The sequence below is a fragment of the Micropterus dolomieu genome, linkage group LG22 (assembly GCF_021292245.1).
Source record: "Micropterus dolomieu isolate WLL.071019.BEF.003 ecotype Adirondacks linkage group LG22, ASM2129224v1, whole genome shotgun sequence".
NCBI classification, from domain to species: Eukaryota; Metazoa; Chordata; class Actinopteri; order Centrarchiformes; family Centrarchidae; genus Micropterus; species Micropterus dolomieu.
In genome coordinates, this window is record NC_060171.1 from 32,846,441 (window position 1) to 32,865,335 (window position 18,895).

At 40.6% G+C, this 18,895-nt stretch overlaps 1 protein-coding gene across 1 annotated transcript in view; it reads left to right on the plus strand.

Annotated features, from left to right (window-relative positions):
• plcg2 (phospholipase C, gamma 2) overlaps positions 1-18,895 on the plus strand; it is a 77,533-nt gene that overhangs the window by 52,774 nt on the left and 5,864 nt on the right. The window contains exons 3-26 of the mRNA XM_046036485.1: positions 1,764-1,913; positions 2,635-2,728; positions 2,816-2,863; positions 2,971-3,055; positions 3,314-3,394; positions 3,499-3,542; positions 3,777-3,849; positions 4,535-4,636; positions 5,033-5,151; positions 6,187-6,272; positions 6,443-6,560; positions 6,972-7,140; positions 7,279-7,374; positions 8,451-8,537; positions 11,251-11,420; positions 11,902-12,102; positions 13,806-13,928; positions 14,010-14,190; positions 15,569-15,637; positions 15,728-15,837; positions 16,021-16,117; positions 16,215-16,287; positions 16,460-16,632; positions 16,786-16,888. Of these exons, the coding sequence (XP_045892441.1) occupies positions 1,764-1,913; positions 2,635-2,728; positions 2,816-2,863; positions 2,971-3,055; positions 3,314-3,394; positions 3,499-3,542; positions 3,777-3,849; positions 4,535-4,636; positions 5,033-5,151; positions 6,187-6,272; positions 6,443-6,560; positions 6,972-7,140; positions 7,279-7,374; positions 8,451-8,537; positions 11,251-11,420; positions 11,902-12,102; positions 13,806-13,928; positions 14,010-14,190; positions 15,569-15,637; positions 15,728-15,837; positions 16,021-16,117; positions 16,215-16,287; positions 16,460-16,632; positions 16,786-16,888 (2,652 nt within the window). The remainder of the gene's footprint in view (positions 1-1,763; positions 1,914-2,634; positions 2,729-2,815; positions 2,864-2,970; positions 3,056-3,313; positions 3,395-3,498; positions 3,543-3,776; positions 3,850-4,534; positions 4,637-5,032; positions 5,152-6,186; positions 6,273-6,442; positions 6,561-6,971; positions 7,141-7,278; positions 7,375-8,450; positions 8,538-11,250; positions 11,421-11,901; positions 12,103-13,805; positions 13,929-14,009; positions 14,191-15,568; positions 15,638-15,727; positions 15,838-16,020; positions 16,118-16,214; positions 16,288-16,459; positions 16,633-16,785; positions 16,889-18,895) is intronic.

The window sequence follows — 18,895 nt, forward strand, 5'->3', positions numbered from 1 at the left end:
GGATGAAAGATACTTTTGTTACAGATTAATAACTCACCACTCTGAAACTCTCGCTCCAGTCCATGTTGCCAAACTGGTCGGCAACATGTAGCCTACAGCTGAATCCAAGCTGTTTAAGGGCTTCTCGCTGACCCGCCCTTCTCTGCTTCTGATTGGCTAGTAGTCCTTAACTAGGAACTGTACATGTGCAACTCCCAATAAAGATCATTTAAGCCTAGTTCACACTACATGATTTTTAGCCCAATTTGCCGCTCGGCAAGCTCAGCGACCGTCAGGCTGTGATCGGGAGTAAATCAGCGGTTGATCAGCGGTCACCAGTCATTATGTGTCATGCGAAGCATAAAAACGGCTCCCCGACGCATCACTGACACATCGCCGACGTCAGCCAGACATCTGGCATGCCAAATATCTGGAAAAGTCGGCCGACTCAAATTCCAAAGCCAGCCAATGAGAGCAGGCAGCTACTTTTTCACCGCAAAACACTTTATACTCCCCTCCAGCTCTCTCTGTAGCTCAGAAAATCCCTGCTACCTGCGTGTGCTAATCCATTCTTTCACCCATATTCTTTGTTTTTATAATTGCTATCTTTGTAATAACAAACAACAGCTGTATCGTGTTTAGGTCGCATCATTTCCCGTTTCACATTTCACATGTTTTCTTGACAATGTGGTTTGGAGACCACCGTCGGGTGACAGAGTCGCTGTCAGCTCGTGTAGTGTGTGACCCCCTGTCAGCGATCAGTCATGTAGTGTGAACGGCACAACGACTTCAAGACTCCCGTCACAAGACGGCCAGTGTGTAGTCTGCACGAGCCTTTAGAGAAGATGTATCACTCCATAGTCTTCAACACAGGGTGAAAAGAGGAGCTGCAGCAATGTGCAATATGAAAATTAAATTAAACCATGTTGACATGTTCTGGTACAATCTCTAAATAGGATTTTGAACCTGAAAATGAGCATAATGCCACCTCTTTAAGTTAAGCATTAACACATTAGACACTAAACACCATGTAGACCATTTTTCTTGTCCAACCAAAAAATTAAACTGCTGTTCTGTCCAACTGGATTTAATAATATACTTGTGGAAAGCTATATATACTACTATATACAAACATTAGCCCTAATCAAACCAAGACCACAGTGATGAAATATCAGAAAATAGTTTTATTTGTTGAACAGCTGAATTGTTGAATCTCAACTAATACTCCAAGACTATCCAAATGCTAGTTCCTCCTCTAGGTTGTGGATAGTGCAGCTGCAGTAGATTTAGCCAGAGCCAGGATGTCATTGTGCCAATAGGTGCAAGATCCCGGCCTGAAACACAGGAACCCTTAGTTGTTTGTTTGCCTTTTTGTCTCAAAATAAAAGAACCGCAGTGACATTATGATCATCATGCTATAGACATATTTCAGGTTATGTCCTTGAGCAACAGTAGGCATTACATTTTATCATGACAGCAGTCATAGTTTGTGATGTAGCTTTAAAGTCTCTGCACCACTCCTCATTTATAGATATCTAGTGTGCATGTTTAATATGCCATCGCTTTCCCTCCAAGTGTGAAAATAACCATGCCCTAAAGAACGAGAACTATAGTAGTGACAGTATGAGAGCTGAAAATGTGTGAAACTGAAAGAGACTGTATTACTGTTTATCACTTGTGTTTTGTGATGCTGACTACAGATAATCTTCCCTGAAGATGATTTGCAAATGGCAGCCCCCGCCTTAATTGTTTTTTTTACCTGAAATATGTGTGCTGTGTTTCAGTGGACCTGTTTGAGATCAGAGAGATTCGTCCCGGGAGGAACTCCAAGGACTTTGAGCGCTTCAAAGATGGCAAGGACAAACATGATGAAAATACCTGCTTCACAATCTTCTATGGCTCACAGTTTGTTCTCAACACCCTCAGTCTGGGAGGTGAGGTCTTTACCTGTGTTTGTAGCCTTGTGTTCAGGTCAGATGCAATTTTCCAATTACTTTTCATCAAAAGTGAAGACAAACAACATTACCAACAATTGTGAATAATGTTTGGCCATTTTTATTGAAAGGGATAATTTTGGGAAATACATGTACTCTTTCTGTCACAGAGTGACATGAAATGATTGAAAACAAAGTCTGTTTGGAGTAGGTCAGTACAGAGCTTGAGATAGGCCATGGTTAGCCTAGCTTAGCATAATGTCTGGAAGCTAGGGAAAAAGAGCTACCCTGGCTCTGTCCAGAGTTTAAAAAAACACCTACCAACACCTCTAAACTGCAATTACACAATTTCATTTGTTTTTTGGGGGGTGGTTACATGTTAGGTGGTTACTATTTCTTGAAATCAAAAGAGTTTGTCCATATGCCCAGCACTTCTGTGCAGCATCTCTGGCTGTTGTGCAGATTGCCAGATACGGTTGGTGAGCACAGGTTTTGGCACCTTGGTACCAAACCTGGCTACCTCACTGTGACTCCAGGAAGCCGCCCACTGTTGGTGTTTGTCAAGAAACTGCTGCAGCACTTACTCCACCTAAAACAACAACTTGTGGTTTTTACACTTCAGTTCATGTACACAATACAATGTGTTTAAAAGCAGCTGCTCATCATACCACAGTGCTAAATGTCAGTACATGTAATAATGTCTGTTTTGCTCATTTTCCAGCGGATTCTGTGGAGGAGGCACAGAAATGGCTGCTAGGTCTAGAATTGCTGAGGCAAGAGACGCTGGCTGCTCCGACTCCAGTTCTTATAGAGAGGTACACACACACACACACACGTTCACACAGTTACTAGTGATAAATACTCCTCTAATCATTGATCTCTCTGTGTCATTTCCCCTTCAGTTGGCTGAGGAAGCAGATGTATTCTGTCAATCAGACAAAAACAAACAGGTACTGTCTACTATGTATATGATCTGATTACTCAGTCATACTAGCTTGTAGTTCATGTCTGGCAGGATATGACTTGATACTACTTTTTCTTTTTGTGTCCTTCCCAGCATCTCCTTGAAGGAGCTTAAGGCTCTGCTTCCTTTGCTCAACTACAAGGCCCCCAGCTCTCGTGCTCTTAAAGACAAATTCATGGTACTCTTCTCTCCATGTTATGTCCTTGTCGTTGATGTGTGTATTTAATTCAAATGAATAAATTCAAATGATTAAGTTTTTGTCTTGGACACCTCTTACTGATAACTGAACCTACTTGGACACAGACAATTGAAAAACATCGTAATTTCTATGATATCAGAGAGATTAGACCTGACCTGATTTGGAAATACATTTTTAAACTTTCTGTAGGCTGGCTTGTTAATTCAATCCTGTGCTTTTATTGTTCTACTTTTACAGGAAGTGGGAGCAAAGAAAGACCGCCTGGATTTCGAGCAGTTTCATAAATTATACAACCATATAATGTTTGAACAGAATGAGGTAAGTATGAATTGATCACAGTAAAATAAATATATGCTGTAAATATTATTGCACATGTTCATTGAACATGTTTTTTGAGCATTTTCATTATTTTTCGAACTCAGATCCTTGAAGAGTTCAAAAAGGAATCGTGTGCTTTTATTCTGGGGTGAGCTCCTGTTTTTCTCATCTTTGTTAAACACTTGATCTTATTATAATTACGGTCTAAATCTGTTTTTTAAAGTTTCCTGAGATAGCTACTGTTATAATTTGGTGTTATATAAATAAAATAAAATGGAATTGAATTGAATCTTAAGAAACTTATATAAAAGAAAGGCAGCTCGTAAAGATAGTTTGTAGTTTGTCAGCGTGTTATTTCTGTTTGCTCTCTTCCATTTTACAGTAACACAGATAAACCAGATGCCTCCGCAGTTCTGCTCCATGACTTCCAGCGTTTCCTTATCTACCAGCAAAAGGTAAAATAAGCTGATACAGTGAATGATTAGCGCCCCAGACAAGAGAGGTTTTGTTTTTAACTTTGCATGCCTGACTCATTTTTATCTGCTCCTGTCAAACAACTATTTTGTCATTTCCTTTCACAGGAAATTCTAACAAATAAGAGCCAAACAACCCTAACCCTTTAGTCTCAAATAAACAAATTAAAATGGTCTTTATCGTTTGGCTAATGTTTCAATTGTATGATAATTTCAGCAATATTTTGATTTTCTTTTTTTCGCATAACAAAACAGATATTGTCTTTACAATAATGTCACACATTTACAAATGTCATCACTTTTGGTATCACATTGTCCACAAACTACATCCTGCCTTCATTTTAATGCTTTGTTTTATTCATTATTAGTTGTTATGTTTTCTCATGTTGTGAGGTTCTCTGTGTGGAAAAACATACAGTAAAAAGATGAAAAAACATTTTCCTGAAGGAAAATGAACTATGGTGACTTTAGAGGACAGACATAATTTAAATAGCCTACGTTTGTTTGTTTGTCTTTTGCCAGTTTGAATGAAACATGAATATATTGTTTTCAAGACAGTGTGCAGAGCTAGCTCACACAGTTATTTATATATAATTATTGAGTATTTAATGGCCCTACTGGCTGTTCATTCATTCTAACACTTTTTCTGTGTCCCCTCATGCCTCAGGAGTCCTGGGCCAGTGATCTGAACCAAGTCAGAGAAGTGATGACCACCTTCATCGACGACACCATGAGAAAAACCAATGATCCCGAGTTCACTGTCAGCGAGGTATTCTGCTCGGTGCATGCATGCATTGTATATGACGGAGATTGAATGTGCAAAGATGTAACAGACTGTGAAACAGGCCACTGTACGTAGGAAATGTTTTTATTGGCATACTGTTTGTGGTTTGGCATCAAGTCACTAATTTGGAGCCTCTCCACTGCATTTAATGTACCACTGAGCTGAATTTGGCAGGAATTAGCAGGCTGGATTGTTATCTGTAGGAATGCAGTTAAATGACCTAGGTGAGAAATATGTGTGAGTAATGACGAAAATAGTTTCTTGAAATCTGATGAGTTGTTGTTTTTGTAATTTTTGAACATGTATCATTACTAAAATGAATCACACAAGTAACGAGGGACTGTATTAGTTGTTAAATCTTAAGCCGTTCTCCTCTTCTAGTTCCTCAGTTTCCTGTTCTCCAAGGAGAACTCTGTCTGGGACGAGAAGTTCTCAGAGATCAGCAATCTGGACATGAACAACCCTCTGTCCCATTACTGGATCAACTCATCCCACAACACGTCAGTATCACTCTACACACACACACACACACACACACACACACACACACACACAACACACACACACACACACACGCACACACAGCATGAAGTAAGAATTGAACTATACATGTATATGGAGTGAATCAAAGTGGATCATACAGACATTTAGCAGTGGATGACTGCCTGATTATTCAATAGTCATTATTCAATTAGAAATCTGATATAGAATTACTTTAATTGTGTAATTGATTATTTCATCACAGTCTTGCCGTTATTTACGTGAAGATTTGTCGTTTTAAAACAAATGCACCGGGATTCCCATACCAACAAATACACAGTGGATGAATTCATGAGCTACAGTTATCAGGTTTCTTTCCATCATTTAAGTTAAGTATTTCCTAAAAAAATAGGGACAGTCTTCAAAAACATCCTCTCACTCATTGTTATCAAATAACTAAAATATAACCCCTGAAATGTGCCAGATACGAATCAGGTCTTGTTTGCACCAAACGTCTCTGAAATTTGTTTTTGAGATATCTCAGGAATCAGATTTCAGAAATACTTTATTGATCCCGGCGGAATTACGAAAATATCTAAATATAAAAAGTATAAATATAAAATATGAAAATAAAATATAAAGGAGTGTGGATATGTACAATATTTACATTATTAATAGAAATCTAATGATGAACATTAGTAGTGAATAAGAATACTGCACATTAAGTATTAGTATTAAAACAGATAATGTTGCACAGAATGTGAAAGATAGATTGCACTACAAGGTCCAGTTAAATATCTAATAACTACGGGTCCATGTGTCAGACGGGAGGAGTTAAAGAGTTTGATGGCCACCGGTGGGAATGATCTGGTAACTTGCTTGCTTGAGTGCTCCTTGCAGACAGACATCCTGCTAATTAACCAACAAGCAAACGAGGTCAGCGAACGAAGGACATACTGTAAAAACACAACAACAACATCCAGGGTTTCATTTTGTGAACTATATATCTATAAATATATAATCTAACATGTCTCCCATTGTGCGTCGTTCAACAGCTATCTGACTGGTGATCAGCTTCGTAGTGAGTCATCCACAGAGGCCTATGTACGCTGTCTACGTCTGGGATGCCGCTGTGTTGAATGTCAGTATAAACAGCCCCATTGTGCTACACATTTATATTTGGCAGTTGCATTAACAGCATTAGTCTCATTTGGCCATTCCACCCAGCACAAATCTAATCTAGTCTAATATGATCAGATTTTATCTTGGACACCTGTTTTTTGTCTTTTGTGTGGTGCTGAATCTGTACAGTGGACTGCTGGGAAGGGCCCGGGGAGCCAATCATCTACCACGGCTGGACCAGGACCACCAAGATCAAGTTTGAGGATGTGGTCAAAGCCATTAACGATCACGCTTTTGTCACATCAGAGTAAGAATCACAAAAAACAACAGTCACTATGTCTGTGACTCTCTCTCTCTCTCTCTCTGTCTCTCTCTCTCTCTCTCTCACACAGAGACACACGGATATTGAACCACTCTGGTCGGTGGTTGTACTGGGCAACATCCTGGTCTGAATGTCTATATCACTGGTTTGATAAAAGTAAAAAAAAAAAAATTAAGGGTCTAGTTTCATGATTTAAAAAAATACTTTTTTCAAAATTTTTTCAATTTATCAATGGGTGTTTGGTCTCAGTTTGATGTTAATAAAAAAAAAATCCATTCCCCTCACATGGTACTTATTTATCTGATTTTTACAATAACCGATTTAAAATCTCTCTGTTAACAGTGCCATCGCCATTTTTCTGAAACACTTCTCGATAACCGCGTGTCTGTCTCTTAGGTTCCCGGTGATCCTGTCTATAGAGGAGCATTGTCCTTTAGAACAGCAGCGTCAGATGGCTCGTATCTTCAGAGATGTGTTTGGAGACAAACTGCTGACTGAACCTGTGGTGCAGGTCGCTGAGCAGCTGCCTTCGCCTTCACAGCTGAAGGGCAAGATCATTCTCAAGGTATTGTGTGTGTGTGTGTACATGTGTGTGTGTCTAGACATGTGTGGAATGAAACTGGCATGTCAGTGAGGAAAGCTTTTGCTATGTGTTATCATTACTAATGGTCATGACTGTGTTCTCCTTGTTGTCTTTGTGCAGCACAAGAAGCTCAGTGTGGAGGGAGGAGGAATGACTAAAGACTTCAGGAAGGGGCAGAAACAGGGAGACCTGGAGATCTGGGACCCTGTGGATCAGGTACAAGGGATGAATGGGTACTCCTTTAACACCAAGAACACAAGTTAACCTGTATTTCCTAACGCAAAGATGAGTGGTGTTCATGTTTTACATCATGCCTGGAGCCTAATTCACAAAACAAGTTCAACTGCTTTGTGATTAAGCTGGTTATCAACTAGGGTTAACTCTGGGTTTTCCTGTTTGGCCCTGAGTATGTGCACATGAAAGAGGTCTTAGTTACAAGCCAATCAAAAGCAACATTACCAAAACCATCCTGAGTGGAGTATTTAATGTGGAAGAAATGTATAAATGAAGCTTGATTGAAAAAAAAGGAAATGAATGCAGCACCAACGACCCAGAAAGTAGCGAGGGAGAGCGAATTCTCCAGGGCTTTCACTTACTAGTGGGCCTCTGCCTGGCTACAGCAACCTCTGGCACACTACTTTATATATAGACTGAAGCGTTTATAATTTACTGAGCTAATTAACAGTGTGCCCAACAGCGCACTGTTAATATTCAGCTATAATCACTTAGAAAACATCGAATTAGACTGTTAGTGTGGTAAACCGTTTTATGTGGCTTTCCTGCTCAGACATTTACTGTGCTGGAAGGAAGCACCTCCTTTAGTGAAATCTCATCCTCCCACCCACTGTCATCAGGGGAAGTGTATTGGTGTTCATTGTGATCAGGCAATATACATTTTTATGCACTTTGTTTAAACAGTCTGGCTTTAAATAAAAAGTGCCAAGAAACTGCTAAGACTCTGTGTAATAATTGAAGGAACACAACACACTATGCCATTCTCCTTTTAGGTTTGGTTTTACTAAAATTCTCCAATTATGTCTCTCTAATGTTGATGAGAGTTATTGTAGCTGTAGCAACAATAGTAGCAGAAGAAGTCTAATTCCTCTGCTGATCATACAGAGGGAAATCATCACTGTATTTCATTGTTGGGATCTCTGGAAGGGAAATTATTTAAATTTAAACTTCCGTGTGTCATTTCCAAATCCAAACTACTGCATGTTTCTCTGAAAAGATCCCTGTGTGAGCTTGTTTGCATGTTTACTTTAACGTGTACATTTTCATTTCTCTTTCAGCGGTGGAACAAGCACTACTGTGTGATCTCTGATGACAAGCTGTACTATGCAGAGGAGTATGAGGAGGAGGAAGCAGATCCCAGGAAGGTAAAAGTGAGATAAGAAAGTTTTTTTTTTGCACTTGGTCAATTTAAAATCAATCAACTGGTTCAATATAAAGCATCACACAATAGAGGGTATGCGCATGACGTCAGACAACGCAGTTGGCAGAAAGACAAGCAACAGGGTTAGCTTGAATCAGCTAAAACACAAACAACACATCTAAAATCGGAAAGAGCTGGACCACTGGTTCTTTGGTAAGCACTGTTGAGTCCGACTGCCTTTAATGTGAGCAAATAATCACTTGTTTTACTCCCAGTTTTCTAAATGCAGCCATGGTAACAGATGTTTTGCCACTCAGTCCAGCGTGTTCCGGAAGGGGAAGTGACATCATGCATATACCCTCTATAGAGGGTATACGCATGATGTCACAGAACGCATTTATGGTCACTGAGTGGCAGGAAGACAAGCAACAGGGTTAGCTTGAATCAGCTAAAACACAAACAACACATCTAAAATCGGAAAGAGCTGGACCACTGGTTCTTTGGTAAGCACTGTTGAGTCCGACTGCCTTTAATGTGAGCAAATAATCACTTGTTTTACTCCCGGTTAGCTAAACGCAGCCATGGTAACAGATGTTTTGCCACTCAGTCCAGCGTGTTCCGGAAGGGGAAGTGACATCATGCATATACCCTCTATAGAGGGTATACGCATGATGTCACAGAACGCATTTATGGTCACTGAGTGGCAGGAAGACAAGCAACAGTGTTAGCTTGAATCAGCTAAAACACAAACAACACATCTAAAATCGGAAAGAGCTGGACCACTGGTTCTTTGGTAAGCACTGTTGAGTCCGACTGCCTTTAATGTGAGCAAATAATCACTTGTTTTACTCCCGGTTAGCTAAACGCAGCCATGGTAACAGATGTTTTGCCACTCAGTCCAGCGTGTTCCGGAAGGGGAAGTGACATCATGCATATACCCTCTATAGAGGGTATACGCATGATGTCACAGAACGCATTTATGGTCACTGAGTGGCAGGAAGACAAGCAGCAGTGTTAGCTTGAATCAGCTAAAACACAAACAACACATCTAAAATCGGAAAGAGCTGGACCGCTGGTTCTTTGGTAAGCACTGTTGAGTCCGACTGCTTTAATTTGAGCAAATAATCACTTGTTTTACTCCCAGTTTTCTAAATGCAGCCATGGTAACGGATGTTTTGCCACTCAGTCCAGCGTGTTCCGGAAGCGGAAGTGACATCAACGTAAACCCTCTATTAGTACAAAAAGATTACAGCAGTGTTGCTGGTTAACACAGTTGGTAGAGTGCAGGACTCCTAATTCTAGAATTGTAGGTTCCATTCTCAGCAACCATGGTTTTTCTTCTTTTGTGTTTTTACTATCCTCTTCAACAAAGTTGTTATGAAGAGATTCAGGGGAATCCAATTTACACATTTCTATCTCAAAGGTTCAGAAATAGCCGTCAGGCAATGTGTAACGTTAAATGGATTCCCCTGAATGAGAAGCAGAGGAATTTCCTCTGCCTGGGAATGATGGGGAAATGAAAAGTCCAGAGGTTGTTGTTGTTCCTCAAATGTAAGTCGCTTTGGATAAAAGCGTCTGCCAAATGAGTAAATGTAAATGTAGGTTGATGGATGTGGACCAACCACTGCACACAGTCCAGCACGTGCTTTATTGTGAGCATGTGAGACTGTTTTCATAAGAAAGAGGATTATGAAAAAGATAAAAAAAGAAATATATATAGGTCTCTATTGAGGATCAAACACAAAACCCTACAATCAATTCAATTCAATTCAAATTAGTTTTATTGGCATGAATGTGTAACAACAATATCATACAAACTACATCAATCAACCCCATACATTTCATTAAACAAGTAATTAAAGCGTAAAGTAATCAAAGTGTATGTGTGTTTGTGTTAAAAAAATGAAAAGTATATTAAAATTTAAATTAAATAAATAAATAAAAGGGAACTGATGAGTTCTACCTAACTGAGCTAACCTATGACACTGAAAACCACACTGAAATTATCACTAAGAAATACCCCTGTGTTAAACTACTGTTTTGTTATCTCGAGATCACGAGAAAATCAGCCCGTTATCACGGGAAAATGGAGTAAAAAAAATAGTTGAATCGATAGGCCTTCCATAATAATCTAATCATACAGATCAGTAAAAAAAATGTATTGGATCAGGTGAAAGATTAAAGGTACCCTGTGCAGTTTTTGACCTCTGGTAGCACTATGGAGTATTGTTTTGATAATGGTTATACCATTTAACTGAAGTCAATTTTATGATATGATTAGTGGCTTTATTATCATTCACAAAATTTAGGCCCAAAGCTCACATAGAAAAACTGATTATGGTAGAAACAATTCTGATAACTTAAAAAAGTGATAATTTTCTTAAGTAGATACAGTATCATGTGGACATATTCATAAATAAATAAAGGAGGTAGAGCGGGTTGGCCGTTAATCGGAAGGTCGGCGGTTCAATCCCTGGCTCCCCCTGGTTGCGTGTCGAAGTGTCTTTGGGCAAGATACTGAACCCGGCTGTTCCGCCAGTGTATGAATGTGTATGACTGGTGAAAAGCGCTTTGAGTGGTCAAAAAGACTAGAAAGGCGCTATACAAGTACGGAGCATTTACATAAATGCTCACGGTACCTATGTAAATGAAAGGTCAAAGAATATGTGTTACCCTAAAACAAACGTGCATGTGTGTGTTGTTCTTGTCTTTCTCAGTTCCAGGACCTGCACTGTTCAGAGCCGTGGTTTCACGGTCGCATGAAGGAGGGCAGACTGATGGCCGAGCGACTGATCCATGAATACTGTGCGGAGACCGGGGGAAGTGATGGCACCTTCTTGGTCAGAGAGAGCGATACCTTCGTCACGGACTTCACACTGTCCTTCTGGTACAACACCCAATTTCTTGATCTCACGGTCCCTTCCCACAACATCCCAAATATTGTGGCTCATGAAGGTGTGGGTGAAAATGTGCCTCTTCTTCAAATGAGAGGATCCACAGAGGATTCAACACTGTGTCATAGAAGATTGTTTTTTTCTCTTAAAATTGGGCAAAAGGTTGTTATTGAATATCTTAGTCATATTATCACGTCATATTTGAAGGAATGGTACAACCATGTTGACGTGGGATAATCCATTTGGACATGAAATGTGGACTGGGTTCAGGTACTGTAGATAATAAGCCAGTGTGGTATCCCATTAAGAATGTAAAATATGACTATCAGGTCCAAGTACAGTGTAAGTTTGGCATTATTTGGGATCCGACCTATTCCAATCTGTAGACAACCTTTGTAACTATTACGCCATGCTGTTGTCATGTGTTAACTCACACACTCATTCCAATCTGCACGTCTTCTGTGTATATTTCAGGCGGAATGGGAGGGTCCAGCACTGTCGCATTCGCTCTGGTTCAGATGGCGGACACACTTACTTCTTCCTGACGCCAAACCTGCACTTTCCTAGTGTGTACTCCCTGATCCACCACTACAGAGATAGCCCGCTGCGCTGCCAAGACTTTGAACTGCGCCTCACTGATGCTGTACCACGGCCCAACCCACATCTACATGAAGGGTTTGTCATATATGAACAAACATGAGTCTGACACATCACAGGGGACTGGATACACATGCTAAAAATCATTATACAGTGTAAGCTAGCGAAGTATGATACCTTGATATATTTTTTTTGTAAATTAAAGCAGTTATTCTGAATTCCTCAACTTTTAGGCAAAACCACCTGATATCACTTAATCTCTAAGTATCCAGTGCTGAAATATTGAAGGTTGGAGATGGGTTTAGCTTAATTTAACATGCCAAAAGTGAAAGTCAAATCAGTTTTGTTACATATAGTATCCTGTTCAGTAGCAATATAGTCACCTACACATTTGTACCGATTAGCAGATTTACAACTACAACTTAAAAGAAAGGATAAAAACGGAGAACTGAGAAGACGCTTTTCTTGGGGTTAATAGCGAGATTAACTTGTGATGAGATTTCTCGTCGGGTTAAAAGCTGTCCTGCGAGTCTCACGCAATTGACATTTTTCACATGCTCTCAAGCCACACATTATTTTTGTCAAGCAGTGAAATACAAATGTCTACAAACTGATAAGACTCGCAGAGCTAATCAACTCCGCCCAGCTGAGTGACATCGGCGGACGCCCTGATAGTAATCAACTGCACCGCTCGCGCTGTGAGTCCAGACCAGCGCATCAGTAACATAATGCACAGCAGAGTAAAGGGCAGGTAGACTTCTCATCAAATGATGACATTATTCTGGTAATATTCTGACTATTTTCTGGACATGTCAGAGAACACAGGTTACTATGTGGGAGAGATTCTGAAGGTGCAGAAAGTTTTGAACATGAGCAGAAAACCTGCTGAAACACAGGAGCTATTAAAGTGCAGTTTATAACTGAAAATGAATTTATTATTGAGGTGGAAAGGTGCCACATGCACATTTAAAGAGGTTACTCCAAACCCCCAGATTTGTTTCATTTTCAAACTTGTAGATTTCAGCCCAAATCGATGCTGCCTCAAGTGACATCACTTTGCTCAACCATAAACGGCTTTATACAACTTCTTTTCACGCATGCATTAGTAGTACGACCCAAGACCTGTAAACGTACTTTGCTGTGTAAAATTGCTAGAATTCCCCTTTAAGAGAAGGGGAAGGCCAAGGCTTATTTTATTTATTATGTCATTTGTGTTATTATAAATGTCAAATGTCAATTTTGAATGAGGTTTTTGTACGTTTGGAACATTACCTGGAAGGTTAGGTTTGACTGTGTCTCGCTACAAAGTTGCTGGGGCATATCTTATTTTTCCAGTGTTGGTGCAAAGCTAGGCTAAACATGTAATAGATGTTTTAGATATCGGTCTTCACATCTGACTCTAATGGCAGGCAGGCAAACAGGCATTATTCTTAAAACGCCATGGCGAATGTATAGCCATGCTGGTGTACATTACAATCCATTGTTCATACAGTGGATATATGGAAGAGATAAAAAAACAAGTACTTGGAGACTGTATATTGGTTTTGTCTTCTCACTCTTATTTTGTATCAACCGCACAAGCATGGCTTCTAGCTTTCACATTTCACTTTCAGTCTCATACACCCACAGAAGCATACTCTTTCCCCTCTCTCTTTCTTCGGTCCAATCTGAATCCATTTCGATATGCTTTACTGACATGAAAGGAAAAACTTGCCTCTTGCCAAAGCATATATATAATATAATATATCTGTCCTTGTGTGTGTGTGTTTGTGTGTGTGCAGGTGGTTCTACAGTAACCTGAGCAGAGGACAGGCAGAAGATTACCTGCTGAGGATTCCCAGAGATGGAGCTTTCCTAATCCGACAGAGAGAAGGAGAACCAGACTCCTTCGCCATCACATTCAGGTGCAGTGACACTTATGACATTGTTTGTCTTTGCCTGATTTGTTTGCTTTTTGCATCAATCTAAAGTTCTCTCTCTTTCAGGGGTGATGGTAAGGTGAAACACTGCCGGATTCAGAAGGAGGGCAACATGTACCTGCTGGGCACCACTACAGAGTTTGAGAGCCTGGTGGAGCTGGTCAACTACTTCAGAAAGAAGCCGCTGTATCGCAAGATTAAGCTACGTTACCCAGTCACCCCTGAGCTGGTGGACCGCTTCAGCACAGTAAGTTACTGTATGAGACATTTGTATGAGAAAATTTTAAGAATCTTGTGTCGCTGAAGCAGCATATAGTAAAAGAAAAGTAAAATTAAGACCAACTAATTATCGGCCCAAATAATCCTGTAGTGTGAAAATCGGTCGCCGACTGGATCGAAGGCTCGCCGATTTCGAATTGTGAATATCCCGCAGCAGCCAATGAGAGCAAGCTGTCCAACATGTTGTGTATTTGCTCGCGATATAAAATATATAAACCATGCTGAGTCCCTCTTCTGAGCCACGAATTCATTGGTTCATCCACAGTTTTACTCTGTTTTTGTAGTTTTCTGTGCAAAACATAGCACACATAAGTGCAACTAGCTGACGATGACAGTCTATGTCTGAAGTCACATTTGATCACATGAGTTTAGTATAAATGCCAAGTGTTTGGTCCTGCATCTTGACTGAAGCCTCTATGTGCAGTTCAGTCAGTGGTTTTGTCTGTGGTATCCCACATTTTTAAAATCTGTTAAAATTTTACAATTCTCCAGAGTGCACAAGGCATTAGCCTATTATGGGCTAGAATCATAATAATCTTAAATGGGTAGTCATTACAGCTTAGCGTGGAGGTTAACTCCATCTACGGGGCTGCATGGTCCAGAACTGGTTCATATTGACATTAAAACACTAAGGCAGTTGTGCTAGTGGCTCCGCGACACTGTGCGTAGGCACAGCGCTACTTTGAGCTAAACGCTAATATCAGCATGCTAACATCTTCACAATAAAAATGCTGCTATGCTGATTTTTATTTGTAATGTTTATCATGTTCACCAGCTTAGTTTAGCGTGTTAGCATGCTGACATTTACTGATATCACTAAACACAAAGTACAGCCGAGACTGATGGGATTGTTGTTAGTTTTGCAGGTATTTCTTAATAAACCAAAGTATTGGATAAACTGAAGTTTAGGTCTGATGAAAAATTCAGAGATCACCAAAATGATTACAATTTGTCCTCAGAGGCACATGAATGACAGTCCAGCTAATAGTTGGAGACATTTCACTCTTAACGACATTTCAAGGTGATCCATCCAATAGTTGTTGAAATATTTCAATCCCTAAGACTGATATTGCCATTGCTAGGGCCCACTGCCAGTGTGGCTGAAAATCATAGAAAAATGATAAAAACATACCGTATGTCTTCAAAGCTTTTGTATTTACATGTTCTGATCATCTTGGTCTCCTGCAAAGTTGCCACCAATGCAACATAAAGCCACCTTTATTTTGCTCATTGTTTTAGCCTCATTACTTGACATTTAAGGCCAACATCAGTTCGGTATATGTTTTTAAACCCAATAACATGTCCTTTGCACTGACTGGTACCTAACAGTGGATTATGCTTCACAGGAGACAGACTGTGCCTCTTTGTACGAGGTGAAGACGTACGTGGAACCCAACGAGATTGAGCCCTCACTGGTGTGTACACACCACTATAGTCTGTCAGCTTTGGCTGTCTGTTATCCTTTGATAAAGATATTCACAATTGTTTGTGTTTGTCTCCTTTAGCCTAAAAATACAGTTAGGGCTGTATATAGTTACCAGGCTACAAGGCCGGATGAGCTCAACTTCAGTAAAGGTGCACTGATACACAATGTATCAAAGCAGAACAATGGATGGTGAGTCCATACACACACACATGGGCAGCAACAGGCTGTATCAAGGACTGGCAATGAGTCTTCGCCATGTCGTAGGGATAATTAACTTTATCCCCCTGCATCATGCATGTTCATCTGCATATACTTGGCTAACACGTACACAGAACCAACAGGACTGTTCACATTTTCTTCCTCATTCTACAGGTGGAAAGGTGACCATGGTGGAAAAGTGCAGCTGTTCTTTCCATCTAACTATGTAGAGGAAGTGTCAAACAATACCAAACCTGAGCTCAAAGGACAGGTGAATATTAGAGTTTAGGTCACAGTTTAACTGGAGGTTGATCAGCATAGAGTTGGAGGAAATAATCTATGCGTGATTGTGATGTGTATTAAAACAGGACATAGAAGACAACCCACTAGGTGAACTATGTAAGGGTGTGGTGGACATCTCCAAGTGCAACATCCAAAACTGTGAGTGCAAGTTATTTTAAAGTCTGATGCATGCAGACATAAGTTTTGCCTTTGAAGTGCTGCACGTGGTGTAATTACAATTTTGCATTGCCTATTAAAATAAACTGAGAGTTGTTCATCCCTCTTCACCCTCTCTCACTATATGTCTCTTTTCTTCCTTTCTTGTTTCTAGTGAAAAGTGGTAAAAATGGCAAGACCCACGTGTTGATCCTGCAGGACAAGGAGCAGGATAGTCTGCAGTTTGACCTGTCAGCAAGCACTCTGGAGGAGCTCTTTGAATGGTACCAAGTGGCCTGGGACATTACTCAGAGAGAGATGAGTAAGCAGTACAACAGGGAACAAGAGGTTAGTGTGCCATGGCATATGATACTATACTGTATACAGTAAAGAGCATACATTAATTAGTCAACACCTTGAGTGGCCAATGTGGTGTTTCACTGGTGGTCTCTCAGTATCACTGTGCAAACAGGAAGTGGGTGTTTTTCTGTTCAATCTTAGATCAGACAGCAGGAGGAAGTTGAGAAGAAGGCAGAGGTTGCCATGGAGATGTCGGACCTGGTGGTCTACTGTCAGCCACGCAGCAAGGAGAAGGACCGCTTTGGTAAACACATGCAGAGTCACATACTAAACACAAAGACCTCTGAGAAACATGATAGTGTGACAAGGGCCTGAGGGGAGTAACTTTACCACAGCAGTGTAATTATGCTCTGTAATAAGCTTTCAGTAAGATTAATGATGGATTCTTTAATTTCTTAAGTTTTAGAGAATACATCAATGCTAAACTTGGTCTGGTCTTTGTAACCTCTATGTCAGTTCATAAGCTGAATATAAGCTTCCAACCACCAGTTAGGAAAGTAAATGTATAAATACTCACAAATACATTACATTACATTTATTTAGCTGACGCTTTTATCCAAACAACTTACAGTAAGTGCATTCACCCACGTGGATACAACCAAGTACGTCAACTTCGTCAAATATGCTGAACTAGTTCAGGTACTACATTTAGAGTTAGAAAGTGTTTATTTATTTATATGGGCCAAGGTGCAGCCTGAACAGATGAGTTTTCAGTCTGCGGCAGAAGATGTGTACAGTTTCTGCTGTCCTGATGTCAACGGGAAGCCCAGCAAACAGTCATGATTTTGTTGAGCTGTGGGTGTGCCGCCCTCTGAGTGAGGGAATAGCAAGTAGAGAGCATAGTGGACAGTCTTGGGTGTATGGATTGACCATGTACTGGATTGACCAACCATTTACAGCATGGTAGGCAAGTATCAGTGTACTGAATCAGATTGAAGTAGCCACCGGGAGCTAGTGCAGGGTGTGTAGGGTGGGAGAACTTGGGTAGGCTGAAGACCAACCGGGTTGCTGCATTCTGGATATGAGCTGCAGTGGTAGGGTGGTCCATGCAGGCACACCCTCCAGGAGCGACAAGAGCGTGCACTGCCTCCTTGGTGAGGAATGAATGTTACGCATGGAACTGTGCATCACAGCATCACTGTAGCCACTCCTTTGTTATCTTAGCTGTGTGCTGAGGGTTATTGTCCTGTTGGAAGATGAACCTTCGCCCCATTCTGAAAAACCAAGGTGCTCTTCCGCAGCATTTCATCAAGGATGTCTCTGTACATTCCTGCGATCATCTTTCCCTTGGTCCTGAATAGTTTCCCAGTTCCTGCTGCTGACAAACATCCCCACAGCATGATGCTGCCACCACCATGCTTCACTGTAGGGATGGTATTGGTCAAGTGATGAGCGGTGCCTGGTTTCCTCTAGAGATGCGCTTGCTATTCAGGCCAAAAATTTCAATCTTTGTTTCATCAGACCAGAGAATTTTGTTTCTCATGGTCTGAGAGTCCCTCAGGTGCCTTTTGGCAAACTCCAGGTGGGCTGTCATGTGCCTTTTACTGAGGAGTGGCTTCGTCTGGCCACTCTACCTTGCAGGCCTGATTGGTGGAGTGCTTCAGAGATGGTGGTTCTTCTGGAAGTTTCTCCTCTCTCCACAGAGACACGCTGGAGCTCTGTCAGAGTGACCATCGGGTTCTTGGTCACCTCCCTGACTCAGGTCCTTGTCCCCCGATCGCTCAGATGGTTTATTTACTTGAAAAGTGGATGTAAAAAGGTTTCTGGTTTCCTTATTGACAGAAGCGAGCTTGCCAGGTTAGCCGTTTCCCCCTGCTTCCAATTTTTATGCTAAGCTGAGCTAACCGTTTCCTGGCAGTAGCTTCATATTTACTACATAACTATGAGAGTGGAATCAATCTTCTCATTGCCTGGAACTCTTGGCAGGAAAGCCAGTAAGTGTATTTCCTAAAAGTATTCCTTTAAACAATAAAATATGATATATACTGAAGGAAATGCTATTACCTTCTCCATACTTTAAATAAATGAATGTTACACTATTTACAACTTGTAATATAGGCAACAGGTAAGAAGCCTACAGGGGATCGGTGGGAATTTCACCTAAACAGTCCCTTCTAAGATGTGAAAAAAATAAAATTAAGCTGTGATTGTAAATGCAGCAGCAGAATTTTGGTTAATTTTTCATCTGTAATATGAAGTTGGAAAATTTTGTGAGTCAGCTGTACTGTATCAGACAAATTCATCTGCAGGA